The 12,437-nt window shown below is 35.5% G+C and overlaps 1 protein-coding gene across 3 annotated transcripts; it reads right to left on the bottom strand.

Annotated features, from left to right (window-relative positions):
- Positions 1 to 1,026: 1,026 nt before the first annotated feature.
- On the bottom strand, positions 1,027 to 11,607 carry LOC117920797 (thioredoxin reductase NTRC). Of its 3 annotated transcripts, none has more exons than XM_034838434.1 (11): positions 11,342 to 11,607; positions 9,243 to 9,450; positions 9,009 to 9,114; positions 8,266 to 8,531; positions 6,056 to 6,335; positions 4,645 to 4,752; positions 3,040 to 3,126; positions 2,842 to 2,946; positions 1,630 to 1,760; positions 1,235 to 1,308; positions 1,027 to 1,155 (listed from the first exon to the last, which is right to left on the bottom strand). In XM_034838434.1, the coding sequence occupies exons 1-10, from the start codon at positions 11,577 to 11,579 to the stop codon at positions 1,248 to 1,250; spliced, it is 1,590 nt and encodes a 529-aa protein (XP_034694325.1). In that variant the 5' UTR covers positions 11,580 to 11,607; the 3' UTR covers positions 1,027 to 1,155; positions 1,235 to 1,247. The 3 variants fall into 3 exon arrangements, with proteins under 3 accessions (XP_034694325.1, XP_034694326.1, XP_034694324.1); XM_034838435.1 differs by having other exon boundaries at positions 1,027 to 1,147; XM_034838433.1 differs by having other exon boundaries at positions 1,027 to 1,308.
- Between the last annotated feature and the right edge of the window lie 830 nt (positions 11,608 to 12,437).

The following is a 12,437-nucleotide window of genomic DNA, read 5'->3' as shown; positions in this document are numbered from 1 at the left end:
GAGTCAGAGGTTATTAAGCATGGAAGAGTCATCATCCGTCGTTCCCACAAGGATTTAATAGGCCTTTCTACGCCTCTGTGGTTTGCAGTTTCATGACCAAGACATTTCATTTCTATTAATTAGCAATGACCAAGATTGGGATGAGATATCCTTCCCAGCATACAAAATCTGATCAGAAGGAAGAAAAAGCAAGCCGTAACTGCAAAATAAGATGCACGGTTTGATGTTCTTCCGAATAAACAATAGTTTTTCAATTTAATATAAGATTGATAATTTTTTCATACAAATTGTCTTTTGTTTTTTTAAATTATTCTGAAAAGATTGAAGATGTTTTACAAAATTTTACATTATATATAAATAAATAATAGGTTTCTAAAAAGTAAATTAAGAAAATTATTTTTTTTTCGTATTTTAGTTTTTAAACAAAATTTTGTTTCCTGAGAAAAATTATAAACTATTTTTTTAAAACTGTTTTAAAATACTGTTTTTAAAATTATCGTCAATGGCTCTTAATTTCTTGAGTAACGGATCTTAGACTTGATACTGATATATTTTTATGAGAAATAAAGCGGAGCAGCCGGCTTCACAGAAGCGTAAATTTTTGTATGCGGGCCGGGTTCAGGCCTGAAAGGTAAGCTTAGTTCTTATCTGCCCCATCCATTTGACCTAAGCCCAGATCGGGCATGAGGCCCATTGGGGGCTACAAGTTTGTAGCGCTCAGGCTGATTTGGCTCTGTAAACTGGATTGGGGCCCATATCCATGACCCAGGCCCTAGGCAGAGCTTCTCCGGAAATGTATATGTGCTAAGAGCCCTATATATCCTTCCCCATAAGGCCACAGGCAGGATAATTTTTAACCAAACTTTACCTGATAACAAATTACGATGAGTAAAGAGAAGATGATCAAATGCGCATCAAGACCCTCCTCAATCCTCCAATGTAACTCGCGCCTCTTTCCTATTTCCGATCCCAATACTATAGGCGAATTAAGAAAAAGACAGAAGAAACTTATTCCAGAGTGGCATATGGATGGCTGAGAAAGAGCATCATTATTGAAATAAATAAAGCAAATTACAGGACTGAAGTTTCAAAATCCGTAACAATACATTCACAACTCTGCATGCGTTATTCAGGATGTGGGAGGTCCCTGTAAAACTAGAAGGGCATTATTCAACAGGCCAATGGGGAACAAACAAAATTGAATCACAAAATGAAGGCATTGGCGAAAACCAACATTTGAATTACTCTCATTTGTTCGATTCAATGAATTCTCTGTACTCATTCTTCATTTTGACCCCTGATACAGTCCTGCACATCCAGCAGAATACAATGGGTGGCAACCAATAACTGCAAAACTTTATGCATATGCCAAATTTATGCAAGCCATTTGTGGATAGATGACATCAGATGCCTATTTCCCGGTCTACCTTTATCAAACTAAAGAAAGTTTTCCAGCATAGTTTCCATTAAAGTTATGGAGCAGGAATGTCATGAAGAAAATAAGACATATTGCATAATTTCAGGGTGTTAAGAGGGGTAAATGGACACCATCAAAGCATGACTAGATAATCGTAAGAGTTCAGCAAAAGAACAGTAAAACAGATTATGAAAAGAGAAAACATAACTCACTTGATCATTTCCTTGTTCTTGAAGAACTGTACACATGGTGTACCCATAATTCCAGCTGCCTCTGCTATTTCGGGATCTTCCTCAATGTCAATTTCAACAAAATGTACATTCTGATCAAATTCATCTATCACCTGCCATAAGAGAATGTTTTGCACAAATTTGAGCACAACTCTATTGTAATGGATCTGATACTGATACAAACTACAGTGCAATGGGCACATAGAGAATGAGACTGCTGGGTAAAACAGATAGGATTCACAACTAGGGCACCTATGAAGATGTCACAACCAAGTGCCATGTGTCTTCCAAATAGTCTGATGATTAGCAAGTATCAAAGACTGTCATAGCAAAAGAGGTGATAAAAACCAACTACATTTTCCCTCAAGTTAGAAATACGTAATATAAAAGAGATTTAAAGTCAATAGAGAAGAAAGAGAATGCTCAATTTTTTCTCTCAAATTTTGGGTGAGGAACTAGCTTTTTGTTAACATGTCAGATGCTTGCCTAAGAGCACATTCAATTTATTCTATTGAATTACGCAATATTAGAGAGATTTAAAGTCAATAGAGAAGAAACAGCATGCTCAATTTTTTATCTCGAATGTTGGGTGAGGAACTAGATTTTTGTTAACATGTCAGATGCTTGCCTAAGAGCACATTCAATTTATTCTATTGAATTCTGGGTGAGGAACTAGCTCAAGCATCCAGCTTTGGAAGCAAAGAAACTATGAAGCAAGAGCCTTAAATGAATTTTTGCCTAAGAACACTGCTACCTATGAGCATATATTATCTTGAGACAATCACGAGGCTGTGAATCGTCAGCCTCTCAGAAACAATGTAGAATTTTTCAGGAATGTTGTGTACTGGACTTGTTTCTTGTTTAGTTCACCTACATTATGTCTTACATATGAAACAAGAAAATACAAGTACACTGCTACCTAGGGTTTTTCATGTTCAACACCATGTAGCTATCTCAAGATGTATCTCGTGTTTGTGTCTGTAGCTAGTTGTAAATTTCCTACATTTTATTGAAAAGATCAAATACACGTGATGAGATTTGCAAATAAATAGGCAAAATTCAGTCTCAGTTAAAAAACAGAGAATCACATCCAAATCCTGTTTACAAGATTATAGTAACCATGCATATTCCAATTTACAGTTGCACTCATATTTAGATATTATGCAATATCATAAAGAGTTATTACTAAGGTACCTTGCTAAGAATTGGCTTCAAGGTCCTACATGGACCACATGTTGGTGCAGTATATAGCACACATATAAGTCTCGGACTTTCATGGTACAATTTTCGTAGAGCATACTGAGGGAACACAAAGGAAAAGATCAAAGTAAGAACTAAAAATATAATGACAACCAAAAATAGGATTTGTGCATCTTATGCAGAGAACAATACCTGGCCCCTGTGTTTTGTAAGGGTAATGTCAAAACCTTCTCGGACATCCCTATCTGTGAGTTCCTTCTTAACCTCCTCTCTTTGGGGCTGTTAGAAATGAACAAATAAGATAGAATTTTTTTAGTAGTAAATAAACAAGATTCTTAGAGGACTAGGATATAGACATTAATATGATATGATCAAATATTACACAAGTTCATTTCCCACTTCTGAATGATATAGGCTTGACCAAAAATTACTTTTACAACCTCCAATAATTGAATGTAATCTATGGGTTTCAAACTTAAATAAATTGATTTTGTTATTGGAGCAACTGAATTTAAGCCAAGTACAACTCTAAAACCTTGCTCTAGAGATTTAGAGAAAAAACCTTTCTATAAGCAGTAACTAGTTACAAGAGAGTCTTCTATCTATAAAATGTCAAAGGAGATGATCTGGGAAAGAATTCCTTTTGCATTATTTGCATACACACAAGTAAAATACAAGATGCAAATAATGCCAAATTATATAGCTCTATCATGTGCAGTGCTTATCGATTAACTTGACTAGTACCTTAAAGAGAATGTGTATGGAAATAATAAGTCATTCCCAATGTCACACAACAACAAAATGATCAACTGTCATATATTCCTGTAAGCTATGATAACAGAAGATTTGAGGAAGATGTTAAGAAACATAAATGGGAAGCTAACTACTAGCACGGCCACTTTCACAAAAAACTCAAGCCGATTTAAATAAAGGAATGGAAGAAGCTACACTTCATGAAATGGATTAGTATAATAAGATAATTGTTGTTTGTGGAGAATAATGAAGATAATTCACTTGAGAGTAGTCAAGCCTAGTTAAGAGACAGATAAAGGTGGGGGTGGAAAAACTGCCCAAAGGCTCCTAGTTTCAGTCTGCCTAGAACCATGATACTCAAATACTCTCTCACACATTCCCCTGTCCTCTTTTTTTTATTCATAATCTTGGGCCCAAGCCCAAATATTCTTCAGGACTGGAGTTAGGCCCGGTCTCATACTCTAGCCCTCGGATCAGGGGTTCAACCCCAGCCTGGCATGGCCCTTGGACGAGAGGGGAAGATAATGGGATTACCATTCTTCAGCATGAGATATAAAATGAGGATTTCAAAAATTGAAAAATAAATAAATAATTTCAAACAAAAAAATACTCAGATATCTGGCCCTGATTTAAGAGTATATAAATGTTTCTATATCAATTACATAAAAACATATTCCCTAGTATTCCCCTCAAAAATCAGTCAAGAAATCTTTAATACCTTCCTAAATTCTACTCAAAATTAATTTTTTTAGTCATTCTTTCCCAAAATACAGCAAACCAATCCCAATTACCAGTAACTTGCAAATATTATATGCCTGAACAAAATTAAAACAGAGACATTAGATTAACAAATATTCATAAACCATGCAATGTGCTGTTAGATTTTTCTGTTTAGTTGAAAATGTTCTCTTCTTAACAACCAGACAGCACCCTTCAGCAATGAGAAATCCCAAGGTATGGGGTGCCCACTTGACACTGCATGATCATTTATCTCAATAGTCAAGATGTAATAATAGGAGTTTGACTCTATTAGAAGTGGAGTACCTGGTGAAATTCAATCAGGAGATTATTCCCCACAAGATACCTCTCAACAGATAAAGCAGCTACGCAACCTGATCCAGCTGCTGTTACGGCTTGCCTCCATTCATGGTCCTGTTCAGAGAACAAGAAACTGAAATACAAGCTAATCTATGATAATCACAAATTTTCTCAAACAGAAGACAAATTCAGATTAGAAGATGAGTTTGAACTTATGCAGAAAGATAACTACCTTCCTACTGAATGTCACAGAGAGTATGCTTGGGTCATTTGCTTATGAAAATATGCAATCTATACATTTAAAGAACTTTTTTTTTGATAAGTAAAGGATATTCATTCAAAAGGCACAAAGCCACAAGGTATACAGGGAGTATACAAGGCAGCTAAGGCCTCAAAAAACAACAACAAAAACAAAAGAATCACCTCCCTTTAATTGGAGGCTATCCACTCCAGGAAACCTATACATTTAAAGAACTTTAGCAGAGTAAAAAACAAGGAAAAGCTGCTGCTAGCCATGATTGAGGTTCATGGTCTCCCAAACCCAGCATAACAAATGCTTCCATGTATATCTCAATTTCAATATATAACATAGTGCACCATTCTAATGGCATGTGCCCAGAAAACCACCACTGTCAACAGGAAATTGACTTGCCTAAGACAAATACCCATCAGCCAGTTGAAGTAATGCATAAATTAATAAATTGTTTTGAAAAAAAATTCTAAAATTTATTAAAAAATGTCAGACTTTTGGTAGAGCATACTGAGACGTGACATTCCAAAAAAAAAATGCTTCATTTGTTGAAATGCTTGGCCCATTTGCTTCTCCAACACACCTAGTGGCAGGTTAAGTAATTTTTAACCCATGCCATGCGTCTGTTAGAAAACTATTTGAGAGGATGAAGAGAACAAAGAAGCACTGCTCTAAATTCAACTTGAAGCACTATTTTAAATTCAAGAATTTCACAAGCTAATTGAGAATATTTTGGTTCATCAGTTACATGTGAAATTCCCAAACCACACTAGATAATTTCAAAATGACACATAGTTTTGTTTCATTCTTTCACATGCACAGTACATTTCCACCCAAATTCATATTAAATTTTTCCCACTTAGTTCACAACATTTTCCACACTGATTTCCAACTTCCAAATTACTTCCCACTACAAGTTCTTTTTTTTCTTTTTCCTTTCCCTTTTTCTTTTAATAAAGAACTATGAGGATTTTTTAAAATTGATCTTGTCATTGTGGATCTAACTTGTAATTTCTGAACCACTAAGAGGTGGCCACCACTTGAGTTGCATGCATAATGGGTTTATAATCATCAATGAGGTTAAGGGGTATGTAATGAACCATAACATCTTTTAGAAAAATAAAAAACTCAAGGAGGACAAAATGAATAAAGCTTTAACAGGATTACCTGTACATCTCCAGCTGCAAATACACCTTCAACAGAAGTTCTTGCAGAACCCTCCTCAACTATGACATAGCCTGAGCTGTCAAGTTCAACCTGGCCTTCCAACAACTGGCTATTCGGTGTATGACCTATACCATAAAACAAGCCTTTTGCCTCAAGCACAGATTCCTCCCCAGTATCAACTTTTCTAAGTAAAATGCCAGACATCTGGCCTCTGTTATTACTAACAATGTCCACAGCCTCTGTATTGAAGTGCAAGGTGATATTCGGATTGTTGTGAACTCTGAAACATTCGCCATAATCAACCTGTTAAACAAACATTCAAGGAGTTGAAAACTTAAATAAAAATTGTTGATTGGTAATCTAGTTTACCTAAGAAAGTGGGGGGGGGGGGGGGGGGGGGGTAGATTTGCCAATTCTATACAGAATTGCCATCGAGACAGCCAATCAGGGGAAAAAAAAAACCAATATCAAGCACATTCTTAGCCATAGCTAAGCAGTTAGTGTAATGGATTAAAATAGGATATGCAAATAAGCATTGTCAAAAGTTTGAGTTTGTGGGGGTTTCTCTTTGTTTTTAGCTAATGTTGGGTGTTTTTCTGTTGTTCAGATTGTGTAGGAAGGACCTCTCATCCTTCTAGTGGTTTCTTTTGATTCTTTTTTCTTTTCTTTCTCCTGTATCTTTCCTTCTATTAATATATTTCTCTTCGTTTCTGATCAAAAATAAATAAATAAATAAATAAGCATTGTCAAGATAGAGGGTCAACCTAAGGCATAAAACATTTGCAGTCATAGGAGACTATACATTCATTGGAATGCAAACTTCACTAAATCAAGCTGGCTAGATGAAGGCATGGAGGGGTTGTCTTCTTTAGTGTTAATAGGGTGCATTCGGAGGGGGAGGAATGAACAAATCTCTGAAAGAGAAGCTATGCAATATTTCTGATGAAATTTGTGCTTCTACATCTTATTTGTGTGGTTTGAAGGGTTGTTTTTGTTGATGAGTTAAGACCTGTTTGGTAAATGTTTTTGAAAATAGTTATTTGTTCTTTAGAACAAAAAAAAACAGTTTTCTAACCTAGAAAACACGTTTGGCAAACTTTTGACAAAAAACAGTTTTTTTAGAATTTGATCTGAAAATGGGTTGTTTTCTAAAACAAATTTGAAGTGTTTTCAGGTGCTTTTATTTGTAGAATGTTCCTAGAAACAATTGAAGAGATAGGGAATACTTTGGAAACTTTTGCATTGTGCAGAAGTGTACAATACCTTCATGAAGAATAAGCTAAGAAAACTATTTGTCATATATGACTTCCCAAATAGAATTTTGTTCCTAAAAACAATTGAGAATTGTTTTCAAAAACGATGTCAAACAAACCCTTAGGCTTCCGTAGAGAGGACGACTTTGTTCTTCTTGGTCTTTTTCTTCTTCCTTTCTTTCCTCTTTTACTTTGATTGTGCCTTAGGTGCCTAACCAAAACGAGGGCATTACTCTCTGCCAATTTGAGGTGAGATTCATGTAAGATGCCAATAAACTAAAAATAAAAGAATTTTTTTAAAAAAAAACTTAAAAATGGTTATGTGAAGTGCACACCACCTAAACATGTTTCATTTTCTTACTTGAATACATTATTGGATAGGAATGTGTCTCCTATCTGACCTAGTATAGTTGATTTACTAACTCATTTTACAAACAACATTTTCTCACAATAAAATGTCTAAGCACTTTCAAGTAACTAGTAAGTCATAGTGAAAGAAACTTAAGGAAGAGATTCCCCACAGGCCAGTTATAAAGAAGACAATTGATAATAGTGGGAAAAGACATATAGCAAATCAAAAGCACTGCAAATTACTTCAACTAAGAAAGGCCCATGAGCAATTTTACAAGGTAGAAGAATGATTAAATAAAGATAATCCTAATGAACCTCAGATCTGTTATCATCATTTATTTCACAGGGAAAACAAACAAAAGCAAAAACCAAAGAAGAAAAAAAGATAAACAAAAACAAATGAAAACACAAACAAGAATAAATTCCACTTGATAAGGAAAAAAAAAAACATCTGAGAGGAAATACTGAAAGGAAAAAAAATGAAAAAAAGCAACAATTATATCCAATTTTGCACGCATTATACACATATAATCCATTCACACCAATTGTAAGATGTTATAATAGATCTACTATAAAAGCTTAGAAAGCAATCAAAGAATAACTCACCTATCCTGCATTGCTTTGGATGCCCTCAGTTCATTCCTACGTACAAGTAAATGAACATGACGAGCATATTTAGTGAGGTATAATGCTTCCTCTGTAGCTGTATCACCTCCTCCAACCACAGCAAGAACTTGACCTTTAAACAGTGGTGATGCACCATCACAGATTGCACAAGCACTAATTCCCCTACTCCAAAATTCATCTTCACGAGGTAACTTCAACCTTTTTGCAGTAGCTCCAGTAGCAAAAATGACACTATAACATTTTACCTGAAATATAATGGTAAGGGTAAGGATAAGCAGATATACTTCACACAATTAAACACCAACTAGTTTTCTTACTTATCTTTTTGGGTTTAGGATCAATGAATGAGGACTTAAAAGTGAAAAGATGTATGAAATGAGGTAAGTAGTATGCGCACACCTAAAGGGACATGTGGCCATAGCAGATAGGGACACATGATGAACGTGGATGTGGCATATCTAAGATTTCAAGGTAAGAAAAAATATTATCTCTAAAATGGAACCAATGCCAAGGAAATACAGCATGGCCCTCATTTTTTCTAACTCCTCAAATATTGTTTCTTCTTAGGATAAGAATGTATGATCATTAACAAAATTAAGTCCTTAAAATCTGGCATCTATTAGTATTATCTATACTATCTTTCAGACAAAGTTCCTATCTAACTACTATCTAGGCTACTGCTTCACTAGTAATACAGACAAATTCCTTATATGATATATCACCTTACGTTCGCTACTTTGCACTGTAAAGGGAGTTGTTTTCACATCCAGAAATTCCACATCTTCTTGGAATAATTCTGCTCCCCAACGCTCAGCTTGCCGCCGCATCCTAATTAATAAAACAAGGTCAATTTCCAGCCCACAATTTATCTAAAATTGCAGCTTCCCAGACACATAGATATGCTAGAATAAAATAAAGCTAAAGCAAGTTTATCCCTATATTGTTTTTCATTTTACCGATCCATCAAATCTGGACCAGTTATTCCATCTGGAAACCCTGGGAAGTTCTCCACTTCAGTCGTAGTCATCAACTGTCCCCCAGGAACACCGCCTACTTGATACCCTTCAAATACTACGGGCTTCAAATTGGCACGAGCTGCATAAATTGCTGCTGTATATCCAGCTGGACCTGAACCTATGATTACCACATTCTCGACGCCTTTAGCTGCAAGAATGAGAAAAAAAAAAACCAATTATATCCATCTTCAAGATCCAAATTTCATAGGTACCACAAATGACAATAAGAAGAAAGCATCCTTTTTTTCTAGAAGAATAAACTAATAAAACACAATTTTCATTCCATATGCCAAGGTGTTTATTCTTCTGATATAGCTGTTAGATCCTTCTTTTGGTAACATTACCATAAATAAAATTCATTCACTGTAATCATCCTACATGATTCTGATCCAGTCATTTTGAACTGGTCTTCCACCTTTGTCTAGTTCCATTTTTTGCTTTATTAAAGCTATGTGATCTTTACCCTTGATGCACTCAACTTGATCGATGTCTCAATATTTTCTTTCATTCAGCCAATTAAATACACTTCTGTCTATGCTGTTGTTGGTAAGTGTTTAAACAGTTAGGAGTCAAGTCATGAAAAAAAGATCTTTATCTGCTGATGCCCTTGCATTGGCAGCCAGAGCAGAACTTTTGGTTTAACCCACGAAGTGAACCCTTAATGTTTTTTATAATCTTAAGGCATAGTGTTTTGTGCAAGTGGCGAGTTGTAACCATATTCACGAGCAGTGTGAAATGACCAAGTAGATAAACAAATGGTACATCAGCATTTAACAGAATATATGGGCCCCAACATAGATATTTGGCAACATATGATTCATGTGACCAACCCCAAATAACAGGAGTGGACTATGCTAAGTTGAGTTGAGCGATTTCCACCAAGAGATGGCCTCCCAAATTCAGGTCTATGTTAAGTAATCCATAGAACCCTAAAATAAGAGAACCACTAACACAAAGCTCATTGTCCCAGGTTGCCTGGTCCTAACCATGAGATCTTAAGTATTTAAAGGATTCACTGACCACAGATCTACTAGGTAAAATAACCATCCATTTTATGATTGCAATGAAAAACCTAATACCCCTTTATGCATCGAGCCTGCAAATTTTCAGAAGCTATAAAATCAAAATACTAATTCCATTTCCAACTGTGATCAAATGTCCTATAAGCAATTAATCTATATATCCACATTATGAAATGATTTCACTCTCACATTCCCGGAAACAACTAATATCTTATTTAAAATCCATGATATTAACTAAGCAAACAAATATATTGTTTTATCTGTTTTTTCCCCTAATACAAAATGAAGAACCATAAAAAAGAAAAAAAAAAAAAGATTCATTTTCTCTCCCTATTGTCCACCTTTGACAAAACAATAAAATTCATACTGCTCATAAACTATTTATTGTCATATACAATTGCATTAAGAGCCAAGCATTTCACCTTTTTTTACACACATTGTGTCTCCTAATTGGATATTTATTCAAATGCAAAGATGGATTCTATTATTCAATGTTAAAATGAAATCAAGGCTTGTGAAGTATAGGGATGAGTGCATTCAACAAAGCTTTGTCACCTCAAAATCAAACGTGTTAATATTGTTCCCAAATGGATTCTAGAAGTGGTTCTACTTACTCGCAGTGATTTCTCTTCAAACTTATCATTGCACGATCATATCAAAAGATTCAAAACTAAATAATGAATAAGTCATTCAATTCGCTTATTTCAATTTCCAAATGCCGTTGATTGGAGCAAGTGTAAGGATAAAACAAAAGGAACCAGAAACTTTGAAACTCAAATTCTCCATTGTTAGGGAACCTAGGAAAACGATAAATTCATTCAATTGAGCATACAACAGTCTTTCGCTTAGTGGATGCGAGTTTTCTCATATATCCGAGATACCAGAAAAAAAAAATCAGGATTTCACTCTAAATATCTCCTGCTCCTTAGTTTTCTCAGTAACCAAACAGAACACCAAACTACTTCTCACAAAAATCCCTAACACATATACGCAGAGAGATTGAGGGAAGATTGTGACCTGAAGAAGCTTCGGAGTCGGAGGAAGTGGAGGCTTTGACTCTGAGAGAGAAAGGCGACTTCCGAGACGAGTCGAGTCGGAGGGAGCGACGGCGAGCGGACCAACTCTTCAGGAAGATGACACTGTGAGGAGGAGGAAGAGCATTGGAGAGAGGTGAAGGTGAAGGTGAAGGAGTGACTGCAGCCATGGCCGCCCGCTGAGTGACGCTGCCGAGTCCGAGTCCTATCTTCGCAGCCATTAGTTTCAGACCATACAATGCAGCTGCTAGCGTTCCTAATTTCCAATTCGGTGCTTTATCTCTACTCGCTGTCACCACACACCATCACACTCGCCCCTTACTTACAAATCACATATACGCCATAAAAATAAATAAATAAAAACTCTCGTGAATATTTTTTTCCCGTATAAAAATCTACTCTACATTATATCCAAAATATCAAATAATTTATTTTGTTATAGATTTTTAAAAAATGAAGATACTTATCTAACTGAATGCAAAATATTACAACATCAAGCAAAATTCACGGTACAAAAGAAAAAATTAACTTTTAGAATTTATTCCAAAAATAAATTATTTTTAGAATAAATTTAATTTTTTTAAGTCGATTAATCAACTTAAATATTTTAGTATTATTTTTATTAATCACTAGAATTTTTAATTATTTGCGGGATCCCTTAACAACTTTGGCCAAAATGGGTGATTTAGTGCTGTGGAATGTGGAGTCATGTAAATTACCACATGTGCCACGTGTGGGGCAAGTAGAGCGAGTAAGAAGATTTTAAATCAAGCAGAGGGTAGCCAAACATATTTATTTTTATCAGACAGTAACCTCGATGGGTACGGAGTTTGTAAGCGTAGGTCTCGATGATTTCGGTGTTCACCAAATCTTCACCGCTGATTGATTGGTGTTTGTTGATGGACGGTTGTCATGGGCGGTCTTGGACTGGTAGTTGACCGGTTACGCACTGTCTGAAACGCGGTGGATATCTAGTGTGGTAGCCTCCACATTCTCGTGGAAAGCGTGGCGCATGTTTCGTAACGACAACCGTTCTTATAGTTAAAAAATAAAAAAAAATAAAAACTAAAAAGATCCCA

Source organism: Vitis riparia, chromosome 8, assembly GCF_004353265.1.
Source record: "Vitis riparia cultivar Riparia Gloire de Montpellier isolate 1030 chromosome 8, EGFV_Vit.rip_1.0, whole genome shotgun sequence".
NCBI classification, from domain to species: Eukaryota; Viridiplantae; Streptophyta; class Magnoliopsida; order Vitales; family Vitaceae; genus Vitis; species Vitis riparia.
This window is presented reverse-complemented; position numbering and strand designations above follow the sequence as displayed.